Here is a 23,573-nt window from a genome sequence, read left to right on the forward strand (position 1 = left end):
CTAGCAGGGTACGATATGCATGTGCAAGGGCCCAGCTCACTGTAATGATCCTTTTCTCTTTAAAACCATCCTGACACTTCCCCTTTAAGTACCTTGCAACCTCAATCGGATTTTGAATCTGTTCTGATGGGAATTCCCAAATTATGGGGTCAGAAAACTCCTTTAAAATCTGGCCCATTTTCTCCCATTTGCCATTCCACTCAAGATTCCTCCTGCCCAGCTTGACTCCCAAATCAGGAGTCCTCCCAGCCCCTTTAGAAATCTCGGCCTTAATTTTGTATAAACTGCAAATGGTGCAACAAAGACTTAACAAATTAACTGCCAAAAAGATAATGTCCTTAATATTCAGGGAGGTCTGAATATTTTCTAATACAGATGTAACTAATTCAGAGGAGAGGAAAGGAAATAAAGGCAGAAAATCCTCTTTTCCTGCTTCTCCTCTAAGAAATAACACAAGCCATGATTTATATATTCCTGAAGTCGATTCTAACATTCTTATAAATCTCTTATATGCCATTATCACCAAGCCTAGCCCGATGAGTATTTTGGTTAATACCCCTTTAATACAAAAACTTCGTATTAAAGAGAGCACCGGAGCTATCTCTGGATATGTAAACAAGCCCAATGACCACAACGGTATTAACACTTCAAAGAAACTTAATAACCACCCATACAGGCAGGCTCCCACAACAAAAGACATTCTGGATTCAATAGACATACCAATACCAACAGTTGAAAACAAAATATTATTAGAATAAAGTTTTTTCTGGCTTCCCCGTACGGGCCACCAAATAAATTTGTCCAAGTTTGGGACAAATTTTAGGAAAAAAGACCTCCAAAGGGTCCCCTCCCCCCCTTACAATTCCTTCCTTCACCAAGCTCGGAAAGAATTTTCTTCAGGGGAAAGTGGAAAAAACTTTTTTATTAACAAAATACAAAAAAAAAAAAACCACTTCCCAGCACAGACCCAGATTGAGATGAACTCGGCAGATCTTCGCCGGGAAGGGCAGCAGAGCTTCTTTGGCAGACTTCCAGAGGTGGTCTCCGAAGTTCAGATCCGTTTCCTCTGGAGCCGGTGCAAATCCTAGGGATGGGGGGGGAAAGGGAGAGGGGCAGTTTAGGCAGCCGGGGGGGGGAAAAGCAGCTGAAGCAGCGGAGGGGAGGGGGGCAGGGGAGCAGCAGAAGCAGCGGCAAAAGCAGCAGAAGCAGCAGCGAAAGCAGCGGCAAAAAGCCCCGAAAGCCGAAAAACACCCGGCTAGATAAAACAGCCCGGGGGAGGGGCTGGCAGCTCCATGGTGGGGGGTAGGGAGAGGAGCTAGTCAAAACATAACCCATAACACTAAGACTGGGACTTCAGTATTCCTTTGACACATGCCATTGTTATTATTATGAAAAAATAAATTCTCATCAGGGGAAAATACCTGAAAATTGTTTTGTAGTTATAGAAGTATATGCACTTGAAAGCATTAGTGACTGCTAATGAAAATCTGTTTCTCTCATCTTCCCTAATGGAGGACATCCCTTGTGATCTGTTTTTCTGGACTAGAAGCTGGTGCAGTGGCGTTGGACTTGAGAGCAGGGAGAGTGTCCCCTCTTCTACCTTTGGGACCCAGGACAGGAAAAGCATGAGAAAATAGCCTAACAGTGGTTGACATGGAAGAATATTCAGCAGGGGTAGACATCAGAAGCTGACAAGAAGGGAAATTAGTCTGGAAGAAAGAAAGTAGAAAAGTGAAAGCAGCTGTAATGGTAGGGGTGCCCTACAGAACTTTATTTCCAGAGTTCCTCAACAGTCTAGTAAATAATGGTGGTTTTTCCCTCTCCCACCCTTCTCCCATGTGTCTCCATCTTATCAGCTGCTGATGCATACTTGACAGATGATAATGTCTGGAAACAATTTAATCTGATTGTAATATGTGCCTTCAATTTAAAAGGAGTACTGTTCACCTAAAATACAGACTAGTGCTGGTGATTAGAAGTGAATAATTCTATTTAGAATTTAGTACTATTGTTGTTTTGCAATAATACAATTCATCTTGCAAATCTAAGACTTAGCATTGTAGTAACTTAGCATCTGTATATAAGCAGTTGAAACCAGGAAACATCTGAATAGTGGCAGAAGGGTGTTGATTTGGTGTTTGTTTTCCATCCAGAGAGAATTGAACCTCCTTGGGTGAGTTAGTTGTCAGAGCTTGCCATTTTTCCCTCCCTCTAGGTCAGTATTACCTTGGCTTATAAAATGGGCCTTTTTTTGAGAATGTATTGACAGTTATTTGAAATTAAAGATGTGTCACAGAAGTTAAAAACTATATAACAGGTCATGAAGAGGCTAAAAAAAAGATTGAAACGTCTATCTGCAGAACAGGGTTCTGTGTGATGCTGAATGATTCAGGTAGACAGGAATTTCAAAAGCTGGCTACTGTCTGCTCACATATTCAGCACATCCTGCTGGTGCCACACAGCAATATGTTTAGTGCAGAATTTGTTGATGTGAAATGCATGCATACTTACATACCTTTGAGTACATTTAATTATGAGAATATAGGAAATAGCCCTTTTTATTCTGATTATGGCGGGGATCTCATGGAAGAGTAATGTGATCATATGCTTACTTTAATCTAGAAGTCATATGCTTCAAGGAACAAAATGAGAGTTACTACCAGCCCAGTTTCTGGTGTTTCCTGACATTAGAATAATTTGCTGTGGAATGTTAATTTTTCTGTAATATAGGTTATGTGCTTTTATTCCCTTATGTAATTAGGAAGGATGTGCCAGTGTGTGTCATCTTCCTTTTATGACTATAGCAGTAATGCATACTGCATAATTACTGGCTGATGTTTTGTCATCTATAATCTGAACAGTGACACAGCAAGAAGTGCTTTATGAAGTTTTATGCAGTAGGTCTGGTCAGACAGTCCCTGTGATACAGGAGGGAATTCTAGAACCATTGTGAAGTGAAAGAACAGTTGTTAACCATAGTTGGTGAGGTATCTGAAGCCAAACTGCTGCTGCAAAATTTTTTATAGGTAATCCTGGAACATTAGTTAAGAATGACTGAGAGGAAGAATGCCATCTATTGACAAAATTTACAGCTTTTATTTTTCTGCTAGTAGTGTCAAATCATATTAATCAATGATCAGAATATTGCAAGACACAACTTTAACTGAAACATGTTTACATCCCATGTTAAAATGTATTTGGAGAGAGGACTTTTGAGAGACTTTATTAATGGCTACTGGGTTTTACTTGATTCAAGAGCTTTTCAGTACATAGATTGGGGTTTTGTGGGTTTGGATTTTTTGGGGGTTATGTTTTTTTAAAGCCTGTGTAATATTGGTATTAATTTCAAGCCAAACTTGCATGGGAGCCGCAGCAACTGCAAAATTTATAATAAGGTGTTTCTTCAAGGGAAATGGCTAAAAATTACTCAAACTCTTGTGAGACCTGTTCCAGTAGGACTACAGAAGGAATATTATGCCATTACTGCTTAATTCAATTTCAGGCATTAAATAGCCACAAAAAAAGCCATTCACATGTATACTCTTAAAAAAAAAAAAAAAGCAGAAATAATGGCATGCAGAAGTTAATATATTAGTCATTTGTATGTCAAATTTTATATTTTAAAAATCACAGATTTGTTTAGGTTATGTCTTTAAGCCTGTATTTTCAACTGCAAAGTTTAGTGCAAACAATACTATATAAATAATAGTACCAGTTCATCAATCTCTGGTGTAAAATATTGGTGGTTGAATATTCTGTTAGGCAGAAGACTGTAATTGTGGTAAGCAGAAGAAATGGTAAGACCTAAGGATAGATTTCATATTATCTTACAAAATGTTGTGTCAGCAAAATCGTAGAAGGACTGATAAATTTCTGTAATCCAGGCAAACTGTAGCTGTTTTTTTTTTTTTTCTTAAAAACAGTTGCTGCTGAATTATGCTTCAGTTTAAAGAAAAGGAAAACCAAACTTCCTTAAGGTCTCTTATTGATGTGTGTATCTTCAAAACTGTTTCTCCTGTGCTGTCCTGTAAGCAGACCAGCAATCAATATAGATTACTATTATAATTTTGGATTTATTGGTCTTTCTTATATAGTATTTTCTGTAAAAACTTCCCAAGTTACTTCAGTGTTAAGTGAGAAAAAGAACAGCTGTATACAATAGTAAAATATCAAACTGATACTAACTAGTTTCAGGTGGAGTGTATTAGACTGAAATACATTTTAAAAGTGAGAGCTGTTAGGAGCTGCTAATGTGTTTTTTGGCACAGGTAAAAAGATGCCCTATACTGTAACTGCTGAGAGGAATACTTTTTTTCCCTGTGTATCTTGCTGCCAAGTGTTGTAATTACTTGTGAGCTAGTTTTGTATAGCTTGATTTGCAGAGTAAATCACTCTGGAAATCTCAAGGAAAATAGATTGCAAATAATTCAGCTTTAATTCAAGAAATGGTGTAAATTGTAACACATGATACTGATAGAGGCAAAAGGTTTCTGAAAGAAGAGCAGCAGGTTGAAGAAAAAACTTGCAAGAGAGGATAATGCTTTCAGTTTTTATAAAAACTAGATGTCTAATTTGGTGTCTATGTTTTCTTTATACCCTCTTCTTTTTGTCATTGAACTGCTTGGCAAAAGCCTCCACTGGGCAGGCAGAGATAGTTTGAGATTGCTCCAGAAGACATAAGTATTGGTAGTGAACTTGAAAGTTAACAGAACTATAATGGAAATAGGATAGGGAATGATACTGTGACAAAGAGATAAAACTGAGAAATACTTAAAATTGGGCAGTAGGAGGGGGTTCTGTGTTCCAAGCTCCTATTACCCTTCATCATATGCTCTGGCCCTTCGTATTATATTAATGGTACTGGTGTATTAAAGTGTTTGCAGAGTAGAAACAGAAGTAACACTTCAGGTGGTGATGTAGAACTTAATGAAATTTAAACACTGCTACCGCCTTTATTATTTATTTCCCAAAGTGTGTTTTTTGAGAGTTATTTGAATGTATTTGAATTCCAAAAAGTTTAAAATGAAATACAGGAAATTTCAATTGTGTTGTTTGAAGAAAATTTGTCGTGGGGTATTAGAAAAGAGTTAAAATGATGTAATATTCCATGTTCAGCCTGAATATTCCTGTGGCCTCTTTTTTTCATCTCCTTAGGAGAGATTTGGTTCATATTTTCATATATTTTACTAAAATAAAGCATGGGAATGATAAGGTTGGGAATCAGAATGTACACATCAAATATAGCCATGAAGTATACGTGTTGATTTGCATAAGCAAACACAGTTTTTCTAACTGACTTTATATACATTTATTTATGAAATACATGATATCTAAATATATCTCCTAACTAATGCTGCTGGGTAAATTCTAATTACTTGAAAATCTGCTCATTTAGAAGTATAAGTTTTGTGTCATGAAAGACTTAAGTTTGAGTATATGTTATATATAAAATATACATTCTGGTATATAATTATACCAAAATGTTCTTTTGGTGTAATTTCCAACTTGTTCTTGTCTTTTCCAGGTGGGAGGTATCAACTAGAGATAAAAATCCCAGAAACATATCCATTTAATCCTCCTAAGGTACTGCAAACACTTATTTTTGGATAATACAATGTGGCTTACAAGTTGGGTTTGAGTATTCTTATTTACGTGTTTGCTTGTTTGTTTTTGTGCTTGTTGGGGTTTTTGTTTGGTTTCTGTTTGTTTGTTTTTAAAAATTCACTTCTAGACAAGGATTGGAACTGTTGTGTTTAGATAAAGCAGGATGCAAAACTGTGTCAAATCAGAAGTACACTCTGATTGTTCCTAAAAGTACAAAGTGGGAAATTCTGGGGAGGAGCTTGGGCCTTATTATTGACCCTAATGTAATATTTTTCTGACAAGATAAATACAGTTTTCAAGTAGTTTAAATATGTGGAGAATACAGCTGTCTTCCCTCCCCCTCAGCACTCTCAATCAGTAGATGCCTCAGTTATTTGACTCACCTTCTTCATTGGTTTTATATTTGCCTGAAAGATGTTTTTGAACCAAGAACAGTTGAAGAAATGTCATAATAGGGAGTTCTTCTAATTTGTTGGTCTCCATAGGTTATACTTAAAAGGTCCTTGAATCTAACCTACCAAGTTTCTAGTAATAATTAGGTAGTGACATGTATGGTTGTGTGTCTTGAAGAACCAACAAATAGAATAGTCTTACTGCTTCTCTGTTGAAGGAATAGATAACATGCACATGGATGAGAAATGGCACTACATCTTTCTAGAATTTCAGTTTTGTGCTTCCACTATGAATAATGTTCTTCCCAGCCATGTGCAGCTGCAACTGCACATTCCTGTGCCATGATTTAGTCCACTCTTCAGTGGCTTCAATCAGTAGATGGCTCACTTGTCTGACTCAACTTCATTGGTTTTATATTTGTCTGAAAGATGTCTTTGAACCAAGAACATGTCCTAGATTGTTATTATTTTCACCCCAACATGTAATACTGGGAAGGAACAGGGGAAGAGGAGAAAGAGAGTGGTGGCAGTAACTCTTATGTTCTTTGAATTACTTCCTTGAGACTGAAGCAAAAGACATAGAAAATGTTAAAGAAATACCTGTTGGTCTCAGTTCTTCAATCTGCACACGTTCTGGTGGGAGCTCTCTAAAGGAGAGCTGAAACAGGTTGTAGATGCTGAAAGATAAGTCTGAATACCATGATTTAGTTGCTGTTTTAGGGCTTAGTGGTCTCCATTTCCAGAGTTCATAGGCAGCTGTTAGAAACTCCGTGCGTTGTAGCATAGTACAGTTTATTCTGGAATCTTGAATTGGAAGTGGTTTTTTGCTTGTGTCTGCCCTGCCTTTCATCTGAAAGATTTCTTTAGCTTGTTCCGTATGTGCTTTGACAGCCATTGTTAGTAGTCATTCACTGTGAGAAATTATCCAGTATTTACATTGCTTTTTACATTTTCCAAGTGGTTTATAGAGCTGAGGTAGTTAATAAGTGCCTCAGCTGACATGATAGGTTATTTTTGTCCTGGAAAGCAGAACTGTTCTGGTCTTGCCTGTTTAGGCACCAGGATTGCACTGATTTTATTATAGCCCTCTATGTATGGTCTTTTGCTGTAGTGCCTGACAGATGATGTGTTCTCTTCACTGATTTGCTTGCAGGTCAGGGGCAAAAGTTGAGAGATCTGTGCTATACATAAAATGCTTTTCAGGAGTTTGGGGTGAGAAGGAGATAAGAAATAGACAGGTCAAAATCACTAGAAGGCAGTTGAAGTGCAACCTGAAGAAAATGAAAGGGGAACTTCCAAAAGCACATATGTCCTTTCTGAGGACAGCTTTGGTCTCCAAGACCATTAAGAGAAAGTGCTGCTTTTACCTTGCTCAGTGTCTTAAAAAAACCCAGAAAATCCAAAGCACCAAAACCTGATTTTAGTATTGCATTGTGAACATGAATACACTTTAGTGTAAAAATATGGACATGATTAATGAATGAATGCTGGGACTAGATCTTTTCAATAGCAAAGAAAAATAATACTAATCTAGTTAAGTTTTGGGTTGGTTAATAGCTTTCTGCATATGAGGTAATGAGACAGGGTGGTTGTAGATGTAGTACCATCCACCAAAGAAATTTTTCTAATACTTCTGTAGCCAACAATTTAGCTCAACAGTGAGTGATAACCAGTTCCTATGTTAAGAGTTCAGGATTTTGTGAAATCTAGAAAGCCCACTTTTAATAAAGTTAGAAGTTTAAAGTCTGTGTTTGACCATCTGCTTATCAAAACACTTGTATACTGGAGGATATTTCTAACTAGCTTTGTGTGATGCAGGGATGTGAACACATGATGTGTGAGAAAGCAGTTAGGGATGAGTTTGGGGAGCTGGAATGGGCAGCAGTCAGTTTTGAGCAAGGCGCGGCTCTAACAAACAGCCTTACAAACTTGAAGCCTTCTGAAACAAGCAGTATCACATCTTAGTTCCATTTGTAGTACTACATTTTCTAAATTAGTATTTCTTCATAATATGATTTAAAATGGTGGATTTAAAATGTTTATTTCATATACTGCATTTAATTACTGTTTTTGTTTTTAAAAATTGTCTTCTTTTTTAGGTGCGGTTTATTACCAAAATATGGCATCCTAATATTAGCTCAGTCACTGGGGCCATTTGTTTGGATATTCTGAAAGATCAATGGTAAGATTCCGTGGGGATTTAAATATACAAAATCAAGTATACTGGTGCCCTGGTTAGGAGGCATCAGCTCACCTTGCTTTTTACCTTGTGCTTATAATTTGAGATGTCCTTAAAGCACATATTCTGGTATAATATTCTGAGGTGGAAATATGCAAATGAAAAGATTGGGTGATAATTTTGGAAAGCACTAAGTATCTATTATATACACAGAGAGTTCTTCCAAAAATTTTTGCCATAGAATGAACATTTTATTGTTGACATTTTGGGTGGGTGGTTTTATATGAGTTAGTTTTTTATTTCAGTTCTTTTCTGTTAACAAGTACTACATATTGCCTTCTTTGGTCAGTTAATGTTACTGCAGAAGTTTTAACAGCCAAAACCTGTGAAATAGACTTGTGTCCAAACTAATAGCTGCGCTCATTGTTCATTTGTTTTACAAAGAAATTGATTTAATGTGGTTTGAAGATTGTGTACAATAGTTGTATGATAGACATGATACCTAATACAGATAGTTATTTTCCTCCATATCTGCCCCAAAAGAATAGGACTGTAATTCCTCAGCGGATCATACCAGTATCTAATCCATACAAACTTCAAATGCTTGTGAAGTCAAAAACTTTGTCAAGAGTTCTCTTGGTCAAGCAGACATCAGTTGGGTTTGAAACAGAAACTTTCGAGAAGAATGCTGAAGTCTTGAGGTCTTGCAGGTGACATGTCTAGAGTATTAATCTTTTACAGATGTATGAGATTATACAAATCATCTGGCACAGTATAATGTAAATTACTGAAGAAAAATTGCAATTGTCATAAACTGTTGTCTTTCTAACTTCTGGAATGGCATGTATTTTCTTACCATCTCAGAGCACTTGGGGTTCATTCAGGCAATCAAATGTTTCAATATGCATGCCATGGTACCTGATATAGATTTTTTTTGCCAGTAAAGCCCATGCACTTTTGTACCTGCATCTAATTGATCATACCACCCTACAGTTTCACTGGAGATTTATGAGACTAACTGTTCAAGTACAGTCTCCTGAGAGATTGTACTCTGAAGCAGATTAATGAGCGGGCATGAGATTGTCTGTAAGTATCAAAATGCAACAAAGACCTAAAAAACCCATGAGCTTCAACTTAATTTATGTATTTTGGAGTTGATATTTGAGAAGGACAAACAGGAGAGAAGAGTTGACCTGTGTTCTTGTAATCTTTGAGTTACATCTAGCACAGATAACAAAGATCTGTGTCTTATTTCTGTTATTTCTGCGTAATGAAAAACACCCAAACATTAATATCTTCCTTCTCCAAGATGTATACTGAATAGGAGTATTGGAACAAGAATTTGTCTTCTGTATATTTAAACCAGCTGACACAAGAAACACCAGTATTATGCCAGTTACATAGTTCTAAACTCTTCCTTTGAAACAGTGTTTTCATTTGGAAGCACTAATGAGAGAGTTGCACAGAATCTGGTGGTGGCAGTGGGAGATTTCCTGTATAATATTAATCCTTCTTCAAATGATTCTTATGCAGGGTGATCCCTTCATTTTCTAGTGGTGCTGTTTGTAAGTTTTGCTTCTTTTCAAATTATAGAATGATATATGAAAATCACTTAAGGACTGTTAAAGTGCTTGTCAAAGCTTCTAATCCTTTGATAAGAACAAACTTAGAGCTTCCTCTGTTGTTTACTGTTTGAAACATTTCTGTATTGTGATGGATAAGACTGTTTGTTTTTTTTTCCTGAGTAGCTTTCTAAAACTCACTGAGCAATATGAATGCTTAATATTGTTTAAATAAGTTGTTTATTGTTCTTCAATATATGCAGCTTTAGTTAATTAAGAAATGCTCACAGTATAGAATCATAGAATGGTTTGGGTTGGACGAGACTTTAAAGATCATCTAGTTCCAACTCCTCTGCCATGGAGAGGATCAACTTCCAGTAGGTCAGGTTAAATCTGACTTGGCAACATTCATAATATATGTGCACACAGACAAAAATAAATATATAAAAAGGTATACTTAAGAACAGTTACCCTTGAGTTCAGTGAAATACTTGTAGATGCCTTTGGATCTTCTGAGTAGGAAAGGATTAAGCCTTGAGGGATGGTGAGGGTATGGCTTTCCATAACAATCCTCAGCCTCACAAACTTGAGAGTTCACTGGCTCTGAGAGTCATCCCACTCTGGGAAATGCTGGTCACAGCCTGTTGTGGTCCAGGACAGCTCAAAGGGTCTCAATACCATTATTCATGGGGTCACAAGATGATTGACTTAAATTAACAGTAAATTTACATCCTGGTTGCAAGGATGAATTGGTATTTACTGGAATGTTCCTTGAAAAGTCCAAGAACAAAAATACTATTCCACTTGGTATCTTGTTCAGATAGAAGGAGCTGAAGGCTATTTGTTGGAAAACAGGAGCTTGCTAGACAGCAGAAGTTCTGGGAGCAGACAGTGGTTTTTATAAGCTCAAGGGGACCTAACTGTCCAGGTGTCATTAATACAGGCTGAGACCTAACAAGCATTATTGAGACCACAGCTGGCTTAAGGAGGGAGCTAGGGAGAGGATGCACCAAAAATAAGTTTTCTGTTTGTCTTGAAAAGTGGTTTGAGTAAAATAGCTTCATTAGAAAGCAAACAAATAAACAAAAAATAAGCAATCCCAATTCCCTCCCCCTTGATTAATAATTTAGTATTTATTTCATCAGGCATTCAAAAGTAAATTGGATAAATGCAATTTTGAAATATTCCTGTGGAAATATTCTAGAAAATATATTTAGTTCCACAAGCTTTTCAATAATGCTCCTCTTGTTGCTGTGTTTAAGTCTCAAATTTCACTGCATATCTGTTTTTCAGTGAAGTTTGAGAGTTAAAGGACTGGAGAAGTTTGGCTTATGTGCCTTAGCAGGATTTCTGAAAGAGTTAATAAGCTGATAAAATACTCATTTATAGTGAGTTAATACAAACACCAAGATTTTAATGTGTTTGTATATTTTTAAAAAGTCTCTTCCCTACTCTCCCATCCTGTGGTAATGATTTTCTGTTCTAATGAGCATAGTTGAGATGATATTCTGTATATTGGCAGGAGGTTTTATCAGTTTGTAGTGTAATGTCTTTAAATTATTTTTAATGAGTTTTATGAAATTCTTTTTCCACATTGCCTGCTTGATACTGAAATTCTTTGCAGCTGTGGATATTCATCATGTTTAGATTAAGTACCTGTTATGCTAGTATGTTTGCAAAGCAGCTACTGTTTGCTCCTAGAATTAAAATAGGGGTATGATTTTGTAAAAGGAATACTGTTTATGCTTATCTGACATAATATTCATTATGTGGTTTCACTTACTATGGCCTATATTTATCTTCTGGGCTAGTACTCTGTCTCAAAGCTTTAATCTTAAATATACAACGTATCTAATGCAGTTCATTGAAACCTGAGAACTAAATTACTTGAAAGCTGTTCCACATAAATCCCTTGAGCAGAGATTATTAAGTGAATGTGTCGTGGCTGCATATATAGCAACAAAAACTCTTGGCTTTTGTGGGTTTGACAGTTAACAATGAATAATAAAAATATTTTTTGTCATAATGACTCTAGTGGAGGATTCCTGCTTTGGTTTTACTTGACGTGCAGAATTCATTATAAGAGATAATACAGTTTTAATAGATAAATAAGCAGTAGCTAGCTTGTAATCTTCCTGGGTACCCAGTGCTGCTGGGTTTTGTTCAGGGTATTTGGGGAGCACTGAAGCTTCTTAAAGCTTTGAGAAAAATGCAGAGAATATTAACATGGTTTTAGGGAGCCCTTCAACAAGCAGGTTGTCTTCCCCCTCTATGTAAAAGCTATCCTATTAATCTTGTTTTAAGTTTTCTCTGATGGGTGTCTTGTAGTTGTCCTGTAAATAGTGACTATGCATTGGGTTTCTACTCAAAGGCCTTATTCATTACCTTCCAGATTCCATAAGCTGTTGGTACAAGGTCCCAGAGATTTTCTCTTGGATTCATAAGCTTATTTATTTCCCAAATGGAAAAAATATTGCAGATTATTTAGAAAAAAAATGTTCCTGTGGCCATTTTTGGTTGACAAGAGTGGAGTAGAAATCTGCTGGCTGCAGCTGTTCCTGGCATTCTGCTGGGTTACTCTCTTGGAATAATGAGAGAGATTGTTTGTTTCCTAGAGAGGAATGTAAAGAACATAAGTAAAAACTTCCTAAATGGAGAATTACTTAGCCTTTAAAAATGAAGCAGAAAAAGAAAACCTGGCAGTGTTTTGTAATCCTCTTAGGACTCTCTCTGTTCATCAAAAGGTAAAAGAGATTTCTTTCCTCAGGCATTCTGGGCACAGCTGGCTTGCTGTGCCTTTTAATGTTAACATTATAGTCACCCAAAATAGGGGTGCTCTTTTTTAATGGAAATCCCCTCTAAGATATTACCTAAAAAAAAAAAAAAAGAGGAAAAAAGTTTAAGTGAACAAAATGTATATCAGCTCTCTTTGTTCTGATTCAATCCAGATTTTCCTTGTGGTTTATCAAATGCAATGCCAATAGAAAGCTGAGCTTTAGGTTTGGATGTCCAGAGTGGAGGCTTTTAGTTTCAAGTCCTCTGAGGCACAGTGTGTCCCTGTAGGAGCTCTCTGCAGCTCACTGGTGCATGATAGTGGCCTCCCCCATTTTGCAGATGGAAAACCTGCATGATAGTGAAGCAACATTTTGGGATGGGAGTGGAAGTCAAGGGTTATTTTAAGCTGTAGGAGCAAACAGAAGCCAGTAATGTCATGGGACAAAGGCAATCTAAGGTCATGTGCTAGGCAAATGGAAGATTTTACCTGTAAAACTCATTATACAACCTGGCTGCTTGTTGCTGGTGTTCGGCCAGGTTTCCATTGGAGGAGTGTATCTGCTCAGAGCTGTTGTACAAGAAAGTGGGAACCATAGGAAAAATCCAGACTGAAGTAACAAGAATGATGGTGTAAGCAAAAACAATGTACAGTGGAAGATTGGAAAGCCATCTCAGTGTGCAGAATATCAATCATGGTGCAGAATTGAAGTCAATACTCCAAGAGCCTTCTGAGGCTTGAGTTAAGAGCAGATCAGATGGAAGTCTTGTCAGGAGCAATATCAAATGTTGCCTTTGGTAGGGAGAAGAGAACAAACCTAGAATGCAGCCATGCAGCTGGCTTGAGAATTGCTTGAACTCCATGATTTTTTGCACATAAATCCATGCCTAGAAGTAAACATTAAATGTAAGAAGAGTTGGCAATACCTAATTTTTTCAGGCTTCTATTCTATGTCAATAAACCTTTGAGGTGCATTGGAAAAATCAGAAGATCTGTATCTTTGCACTGGAAATTTGTTTTTAGGAAAATGCAGCTTTTTTTTTTGTTCTTCCCCTGGACATTATTCTCTGGCTTGTGAAGATGTTGGGGAGGGTGTGTGTTTTTAGCTTTGTGCCACTATCAGTGTAGATTTTCTTTCAGAACTGCAGATGGGAATTGTTTTTTGCTTTTTGCTCATGAGGAACAGGTCCTGCCTTACTGGTATTTGGAAATACAATTCTAGGCAGTCATCTCCATTCACTGTATTTTCCCAAAAGAAGATAACGGGAAGAAAGAAGAGCTTTTAAGTTCATGGGAAATCAGAATCTATTTTTAGCTATTCCTTCAGTTTCTTCTGTGAATCTTAATATTATTATCTCTGAAAAATTAAGACTAAGCTATGTAGAAAATAACAAGCCATTTTTACTTTGATCAGGAAAGCTAATTGGTGTTCTAAAGGTAGAAGATTTTAGATGGTTATGCAATAGTTACCAAAAATATGTCAGGTTTTTTTCACATTAATTGCAAACTTTAATTTCTTCTCTTGTTTAATGCAAACAGCAGCTGAAGCTGTAATGGGTTTTCTTTTATGATTTAAGGATGCTTCTTTCAATGTTTGTGTCCACTAAGGTTGTCTTATACTATGCATGAAATGGGAAAGCTGTTTTGAGACATGAGACTTGAAAATAAGTTGTAAGCTACATTTTTAAACCTTTTTATAAATATGGCTAAACCAATCATGTCTGAAACTTAGTATTTCAGAGTTTAAATTCTCTGATCATATAGCCATCTGCATATACAAATGGATAAGTTGTTACTTTTTACTGTTATTTTGAATTTGGAATGTCAGATGTTCAAGTGTGACTATGCTTTGTATAAAAATCTACATATATAACAGGTGAACAGGGATTGAAAGGACCTGGCCGTACTGAAAGCCAGAGACAGCTGGTGTCCATGGCATCTTTGTTTCTTAGCTATGTCCCTGCTCCCCAAAGTGTATTTTACACTCCTCTCCTACTAAGTACAGTGTAAGTGGAAGTAAATTGCATAGAAATGTGGCACAAAAGGCTGTGATCCTTTTTATGTCATCTTCTCTACATTTTCAGATGTCTCTAAAGTAGAAGGATTTCTGCAAAGGAAAGGACAGAACAGATTTTATTTGGAGAAACTAACTATAGCATTAGTTAGGTTGAAATGTAGTTCATGTTAAGTCTGTCTTTAAAACTAGAGTAAATAAGATAATAAAATTACTTAACTGGGAGAAAGACACTGAGTTTTACAGTGGGTGTGGTAGATAGGATAGTACCTGAAATTGACTGCATAAAAATAAAAATTATTACATACATTTGAGCACAGTAAAGCCTGAAAGACTTAGTATTCCACCTGAATGCTGGAAAAGTAAATATATTGCATTACAGTCATGTAATGCTAGCAGATGACATTGTGAATTATTTCCTCAGTGTGTACATTAAATAGGTTAATTTCAAGATAGTGTAAACCAGTAGAGATTACAAGACCAAGGAAATTATAAGAGCAAAATAGCATTAGGTACATGTAAAGAAAAGACAATTACTAAGGAATAGGTTTGAAAGAGAAGAATTGTATGTTGTGATGGTTTGTGATTTGTCAGAATTCAGATTTAAAAGCATAAGGGTTTTTTTAAGATTTAAGTGTACTACATTTAGCTTAAGGGGCTTCAAGCTGGTATGGCAGTTGGATGAGGCACTATGTGCTAATTAAAATCTCTGTCATTTGGGATGTTTCTCACTTGCATTTTGATGTAGAACACTGCACTGCGAAAGCTCAGCAATAATTATCGAGCTAAAAAATAACTTACTGAGAAAAATCTTCTAGAATTAGAAACAATTAGGGAAGAATGGCATGTTTGAATGGTTAGTGACATAGCAAGAAAGCTGTGAATGTAAGCATCTAGGAAGATAATATTTGGGTGCCACAAATGCAGCATCTATTCTCTGTTCATTGGTATACACTGCTAGAGTACCTTAACACAGTGACTCAGTACTGGAAAAATAAATAAATCTCTGAAACTAAGCCTGGAAATGCACACTGTTTCCTTTGTAGCTGGACCATCAGGTAAAACTGTTCCCCACTTATTCTAACAAACTTTGCATTTATTTGCAGTCTTCTGAAAACAAGACAAGTTTTCTGTTTATTGAATATTGGTTTGTTTGTAAGATGCTGAATGCCTGTGTTTCACAACTATCCTCTGGCATTCATGTGTCATAATCACTTTGCTCAAATATAAAATAATGCACTTTCCCCACTCACCTTGCTACTAGTTCTTAAGCAGAGTAAACAGATTTGTGTATTGGTTTGAAGACCTGTCTGTGCCATTGCCACAATGATTTTAAGAATCTAGTTAACTGTTCAAATCAGAAATACTCAACTTTCACAGAGTCTGTGGGGTTCTTAGTTGGTTTCCAGTGTATATCAACTGAAATAGTAGCTCAGAGATGTTATTTATGATCAAAATCTAATGAAACTGTGTAAATGTTACAACTTCCCAGACTTCTGGTGTGTAATAATTTCATATGATTACTTCTGAGGGTTTATTGACTTCTCTGAGCATACTGGGTTTTCTCTTACTAAATTATTGAAGTGTCTTATTCTAAATACACTTTGAGATCAAGATAAATGATAAGAACCTAAAATCTTAGAAGTTCCAAGTGTGGGACTGTGTTTTCTTCAATAGAGTTCTTTCACAGGGTCAAAGAGTGACTTTACAGGACCGTTATGAATACATTGTGACCGTTTTCCTGCTGCCAGCAGTCCTGTCAGGTTGTAATAGGAGGAAGCCAAGGAAGTGTTTTGATTGAACATTCCATAATTAGCCTAACCCTTTTATTATTGTAGTAGTAATTAACTGTGTAAATGGTTGAATTTTATGAAAAAAATGTGATGTTAAAACTGGTGCAAAGAGATGTAGTGTATAGAATTCCTTACCTGCTGTGCGTTGTTAAAATGTAGGTCAGTGCTCCTGCAGGGGCAGAGGAGCGGCCCCGGGCTGCGGCCCCGCCCCGCGAGAGGTGCAGCTGCCGGCCCTGAGGGAGAATGGCACAACCTCTGCTGACCCTGGTTTTTTGTCTTGGATTTTTTTCCCAGATGAATTGAATTGCATTATATGGGCATCATGAAATATGTAGGTCAAGGTACTTTCCTAAACTTCAGAAAGGATTGTAAATAGGAAAGTCCACGTTTAAAGCCTTACTTATATATATATACACAGAATAGTATTTTAATAGCTGTAAGCTGCAACAGTTTAAAATAATGTTTCTTGGACTTAAAATCTGTACATCTTCTATGATGATACAGCCACAAAGGTGAACTATACAGGTACAGGATATGGTAAAGGATTTTTTGAATTTTCAATTTTAGGGCAGCAGCAATGACTCTAAGAACAGTGTTGTTATCCCTGCAAGCATTGTTGGCAGCTGCAGAACCAGATGATCCACAAGATGCAGTAGTGGCAAACCAGGTAAGATACTCAGTTGCCTGTGATTTTGTAACACTTCTGTAGTCTTTGCTGACCCAGGTTAGGTTCCAAGGTTTACAGGAGATAAAAGATTTTAAACAATTTATTGTAAAATTGCATATACTAAATGTGAGCTGCTAGTGTTTTGTGCTCTTTTTGAATTCCAGAGTGAGTATTAGTCACTCTACAGTGTCAGGAGGTTTTGTCCTTTATTTATATCACCTAGTGAGAAATGTCAGGAGATAACAACATAGTTAAGTGAATTCCAGTGTAACTTGTCTTTTAAAATCTAAAGCTTCCAGTATAAGAAAAGCAATATGCTATTAGTTTTAAATGACTTTTAACTTGGTGGTGTTAATTGGATTTGGCTTGGCATGTAGCTTCTTGTCCAGATTAATATGAATGTTGTTGAGCACTGTAATTGTTTAATCTCAAAATTTTATGAATAATGACTTGGGGATAACTCTTTTAATCACTGATTGAATTGTTATCAGTAAAATTTTATAATCAACAAGGTTTGTTACCTTTCAGACATTGGTAATAACTTTTAATACCAAAAAAAGTCAGTTGGATCTTAGGCCATACCAGGACTGGCATGGTTCTGTTTAAAGTGTTGCTGAAGGATAGAAACAGTCATTCCTCTGACAATTCTCAACAAAGTCCCAAGTGTGTGTGTGTTGTCCTTTTCACTCTGGGGAGAGAGAAGGGCAGCCTGGCTTTGTCACTGGCTTGGCAGTAAGGGTGTATTTCAGTAACAGAAGAACAAAGCAAGTTGATGCTGGAAGAACCTTCTATCTCACCTGTATCTTCTGTAAGCCAGAACTCTTCAGGATAGGGTGACAAGGTGTGCACTCCTTTCCTTTAAAACTCAGTGTAGAATGATAGATATGCATGTTTTCAAATTTGTCAGGATTCAGGGGGGAGCATGGAGATTAGAGGTTGCACTCCTGGGTGCATGAGAGCTGTTTGCTACCAGTGTACTCAGTAAGTACAGAAGGCTTGCTTGTGGGATTCTGCAGTAAGGCTGCTCTGAATAAATGTCCTTGAACAGTTCTGTCAGGCTGAATTGCTCTGCCCAGGGAGAAGTGTTGCAAAGGCCAGAGAGGCCACCAGGCACATCCCTGGACTGGATTTTTTCCTGGATGTATACCCTTGCTGTCACACTCCTTCATTTAAAAAAAACACTACAACCTATTTTACCAAGAACGAATACAGTGTTTCCTGTTTTGGCTGTGTTGATAGAATTTTGTGTGGGAATTATAACAGTAGAAGCACTTGAGCTGGCAAGAGTTTTTTTCTCAGGCAAACAACTCCATGAAACTTCATAGATCCCAAAGAGCAATTTTCCAGGCTGCCCCTCAGGTGCTTGTGGGGGTGTGTCCAGTGGGACTGGCATGGCTGATGTGGGGAGGATTCAGTTTATCCTGTTTCCTACATGAAAAATATGCTGAGCTTGGCCTTGAGTTACAGGCATTTGTATGTAAGTAGAAAGTGATTATAATGGTTTTGAGAGAGATGTTGGTACACATCTGCTTTCTTCATGTGCTTATTTGGTCTTGGAGTCTCTTTTACTTTGTTTGGGGTTAATTGCTTTTTCTGTGACAAAATTTCACAGGGAATTAATTATTCTCCACACTTGTGCTATTTTATCAAGCTGTGTGTTGTTCAGGTAAATGGCAGTGTCTTACAAGATCTTGAGAGAATCCCAGGGAGAATTCCTGTTTTGAGTAAGAGCAGTTATTTTCAGACACCAGCTGTCTAGTGTATTGGTTGCTCTGGTTGCTGGGGTTTTTTTTTTCGTACAGCAACGTGAAATGCCTCAGATTTCTGATACTGAAACATCAGCAAAAGTTGCCTTTGGGCTTTTCTAAATTCAGTGAGAAACTGGATTATTTACAGATATCTAAGTAAAGAAATTCTATTAATAGAACACTGAAAGCTAGTTCAGAGTAAAATGCAATTATGACTAATCCTTTGCACTTCAGATAGTTGCTTTCTAGGCTTGGCAGTGTTCTCAAAAATATTTTTAAAAAATTAATTGGGGCAGATCTCTTAAGAGCAGAAGACAATAGTACTTCAGGATGCTACTGGTGTTTAACTTAATCCTTCTTCTTTTTGAATCATTACATCGGAAGAAATTTATTATAGACCACTGTATTTGTAACAGTGATTTACTTCCAACAAAAGATTGTTTCAATGCCATTAATGCAGCCAGATAGTAAATATACAAATTGTGACATAGGGGTTAGAATTAGAGGGAGGTGGGCAAGGCACACAAACCAGTGTAGTTGGTGTTGGTTATTGTAGGACAGGCAAATGAAATATATAGCATTTTACAGCTTAAAGATTTATATAGATCTATGTAGATTAGATTTATAAATGTAGTTATTATTTTAATATATTAATGAAATGTCTAAGAATGATAATTAGCCATGTTTATGTGCCTAAAATGTACCTAAATATTTGAAAAATGTACTTCCTACTATCTTGTCTTATTAAAATAATGATCTAAGGAAGAGGGTTTTTTTAAGACAAAAAACTTGATATTGCGTACAAAAGTTGTTAAAATGGGAAAATAATTTAACTTTTCTGACTACAGTTTATGACAGATGACCCACTTTCTTGAAAGTTGAGTTCTTGGCACATCTAAAAATTCTCTGCAATATGGTCCAGTCTGTTGTTTATTGGAAAACTGGTTAGAGATTGGTGAAAAATAATATAGTTACATACTGCCATGTTTTTTTTTTCCTGGTAAATAATAGTTTGCATGAAAAGTTGGAGTTTTTTTTGGCTTTTTGTACTTGCTCACCCATTTTTCAGCCCTTTCTCTGACACCTGTGTGATCAAGATCCTCATTCTCAAGAAGAAGCCTAGTAGCAGAGTATTAGCCCCGACTGAAAAACTGCAGGCCTACTTGCAGTGCATAAAACCATATATATTTTTAAGTGGTTAGAGAAATGCATTAGAGTAGTACATAGCACCATGCTCAGGAGATGTTAACATAGGGATAATTTGTACTCTGTCACACTGAATATAAATTTTCAGCAGCTGTGCTAAATATAGCTACTTCACTTTGATCTGTGTGATTGAGAGCAGTACCTGGTTGCACACATCAAATACAGATAGTGCATAATTTAACCAGAAGGCAAACTCATATCAAATGCTTGCATAGGTTTGCCCTTTGTGTCATCCTCACCTCTAAATTTACTTCAAGAATAGCAGCATGATCAGTATGAAACATTGTGGAAGATACAGTAGGAAGAATGATGGGTTGCAGTCTGCCATATTGTCTTGCTGTTTGGTTGGATTGCTGAGTTGATTTAACTTTCTGCTTTCCCCCCTCTCTCTTTTTGTGTAGTACAAACAAAATCCAGAAATGTTTAAACAGACAGCTCGACTTTGGGCACATGTGTATGCTGGAGCACCAGTTTCTAGTCCAGAATACACCAAAAAAATAGAAAACCTTTGTGCTATGGGCTTTGATAGGGTAAGTATAAATAACTTAAATGTTTTCAGTAAGGGCAGGGCAAGTTTATGTGTTTAAATACAGGGAGTCATCAGTATTATCAATCTACTAAAGTAGATTCTCTACTTCCATGATGTTGTGTAGGTCTAATTATTTTACTGCTTTTTTTTAAGGATTGAGATTTTAAAATACTACGTTACAGATAAATCTTGTGAGCTACCCGTGTCTTTTTTAAATGATTTTTCTATCAATTATTAGTTGGGATTTAAGAAATGGTAAACTAACGTGTTTTGATTTTCTGGGAACTTTTCATTTCACTTCCTGGAGCTGCAGATTCACACACTGAAAGTATTATTGCTTTTGTTTTCTCATTGCAGAATGCAGTAATAGTGGCCTTGTCTTCAAAATCATGGGATGTAGAGACTGCAACAGAATTACTGCTGAGTAACTGAGCCATATAGAGAGAGCTGCTTCTGTAGTCCAGCTTGCCCCTTCTGGAGGAGCATCACCATCTGTTATTCCTAGGATTCTATATAGATTCTCTTTCAAAACTGGCACTCTTGCCTGATGATGCTATCTAGGCACTATTGGAGACTGAAAAAAGCGCTCTGTAAATAAAGCTAATTAAACGTCTGTGTAAATTTAAAAAGGGGAAATACTTTAATTTTTTTTCTTACTAAATATTGTAAAAATTCTTTGAGCTCAGCTAAGGTAATGGGAGAAAACAATGCCTACTTTAGTGTTTAGCAGTGTGACAAAGACTAGCAGGAACTTGCTTCAGGATTTTGATTTAGTAATTCAGAAAGCAACATTTTGAGTGTTAGTCATCAAAATTGTTGGTGCCACTCATCACAGTTATCTTACTGTTTTTAACATGGATCCTATGTGCCTGTGGATTGACCTATATTTGCATGCTTGTACTTAATAGACATATTAGGTAGGGTCGCTGAAGAGAGCACCATTGAAATACTCAATTGCTTTTGTAACTTTTTTCCTGACAGACTTTCAAGACTTACCCAAAGTTCCAAATGGTGACCTATTCAGAACCATTTTCTTTCTAGCTTATTAATTGGGAAACCTGATTCTCCTCTCCCTTACATCATACTGTTGATTATGTTTCATCATCTGTGGCTATTATGTGTGCCATTGCAGTAGTCTAGGCTCCCCTTTAAAAATATATATTTTGAATTATCAGTAGTGATTTTCATCCATATTTTCTACACAATCATGTAAGGAGTATGCCTCGATACAGCACAAAAAGATGGAGCTGGTTTCATTTCCTTTTTTTTTGTCTTAAATAGCTGTAAAGTGTTATTCAGTACACTCTGGATAATATGATTTCACAGGGTTTGAAGGAGGACAAAGCTGATTCTCCAGTGTACTGAAAATGAAAAAAAAATTGTTTTGAGTACTTGATATGATGCAATCAGCTGTTCTTTGCAGCAGTTTTCTAGCTTTATTTTGGGCTTCAGTTTAAGGATTGCTTACCAGGTACTTTAAAATTCATCCTTGCTTGCATTTTTCTCTGGTTAACACATGGAGGCTGTTTTGGTGTTTTTACTGTACATACTTCAGATGCACCTAGAAGTAGAAGTGTGTTCTCAATTTAGCTTTTTTTTGATTGATGTTTCTGATAAACGAGAACTGAAATCTTACCTTGGCTTGTACATACAGTCAGTCTTTTTATTTGTATTAAAATGACATTTCATCCTGAGTGCAAAAGCTTGAAAATTATTAGTCTTGCAACTTCAAACACTAGTACATCTATTTAAAGAGAGCTGTAATGTCTTTGTGAATATGATGCTAACTTTTGAGAGTATATCTGACAAGGAAGTTCAGAGAAATCCTGAGACTAGAGAGTGGGGATTGTGGATAATGGAGTACTGTATCAGTCATCTTTTCTATAACTCTTTTGTTTTATTCTGTTTTTATCTTTTTTTTTTTTTCTCCTAGGCTGTGGATTAATGGGGTGGGGAAAATATATGCCTGCTTGGGGTTTTTCTAGAGCTGTGAAGTACAAATTGAAATAGTTTTGCACTTCATGGTCTGTTTATAACTCATACTAGATGAAATCAGGAACATTGTGGTATCTGTTAAATACCTGGAGCATAGTAGTAGGGGAACAGAACAGACAACAGAGCTGTCAAGACTGGCTAGTTCTGGGATGTTCCCTATACTGCTCTGTCTGATGTGTCCAAACTTAAAACAGGACACAGACAGTAAATACTTTGAACTCATATCAGTGCAATACTAAATGCATTTGCTTAGTCTTTATACTTACTGCTTTTTAAGGTGTAGTCAGTGATCAGTTTTCTTGGGTTTCTTGAGTTAGTGTAAATCATTTGCAATGATGCCAAAGGAAATGAGTTATTTTGACTTTCCTTATATTTATTTATTTTTTAACAAGAAGCTGCTACTGTTCAGCTGGTTTGCTAAGTGAAAACCGGGGACAGTAGGAAACTGGCAAAATGCTACTTGTGTTAATCTCAAGTTGCTGTCTTTTCTGTTATACAGGCTAAGAACTTCTTGATTACATCAACACCTTTTTTTTTTTTTTTTTTTTTTTTTTTTTTTTTTTTTTTTTTACCCTGGTGGTAAATATGAATTGCTGACTACTTTCCCTTGTTCTTCGCTGCTATTTATCAAAAGAAAGAACTCGGAAATCATTGTCGGGGACATAGAACTTGTCAGTAATGGGCTTCTGAACGTGTCTTTTGATAAGACCAGTCTCCTAAGAACAGCAGGCTTCTCCAGCAGTATGTAAAGTGATAAAGGAAGCCAGGGAAAGGGGAGAGGGGGAAAAGAGGTTCCTAGATGAGCACAGTCATCTCTGAAAGAATGCTCTGTTAAGTTTTACTTCTCTCATGCAGTTACCTCATTTTCTTCTCTACTGCAGGACACTTGTTTTCCCCTTCGCCCTTGTGTATAAATGTTGGGTTCTGGGTTTTGCTCTCCATCCATGTGCTCAGTAGCTTAATGCTAGCTCAGGTGCTGGCAGGAAGCTTCTCAAGAAGTGAGCTGGGAAGGAAACATGACGAAGCATTAAGGAGACATCTTTGGTCTGAAGTCCCTCTGAATTTTGACATGTGACTCCTTTATAAGGAATGTTTTTGTATTCTTGGTAAT

At 36.6% G+C, this 23,573-nt stretch overlaps 1 protein-coding gene across 1 annotated transcript in view; it reads left to right on the forward strand.

Annotated features, from left to right (window-relative positions):
- Nucleotides 1-22,161, forward strand: part of UBE2K (ubiquitin conjugating enzyme E2 K) — a 45,737-nt gene extending 23,576 nt beyond the window's left edge. The window contains exons 3-7 of the mRNA XM_079305748.1: nt 5,525-5,583; nt 8,096-8,178; nt 16,885-16,984; nt 20,340-20,468; nt 20,825-22,161. Of these exons, the coding sequence (XP_079161874.1) occupies nt 5,525-5,583; nt 8,096-8,178; nt 16,885-16,984; nt 20,340-20,468; nt 20,825-20,899 (446 nt within the window). The 3' untranslated portion in view covers nt 20,900-22,161. The remainder of the gene's footprint in view (nt 1-5,524; nt 5,584-8,095; nt 8,179-16,884; nt 16,985-20,339; nt 20,469-20,824) is intronic.
- Nucleotides 22,162-23,573: the final 1,412 nt, after the last annotated feature.

This window comes from Erithacus rubecula (assembly GCF_903797595.1).
Source record: "Erithacus rubecula genome assembly, chromosome: 5".
In the NCBI taxonomy this organism is placed as follows: domain Eukaryota; kingdom Metazoa; phylum Chordata; class Aves; order Passeriformes; family Muscicapidae; genus Erithacus; species Erithacus rubecula.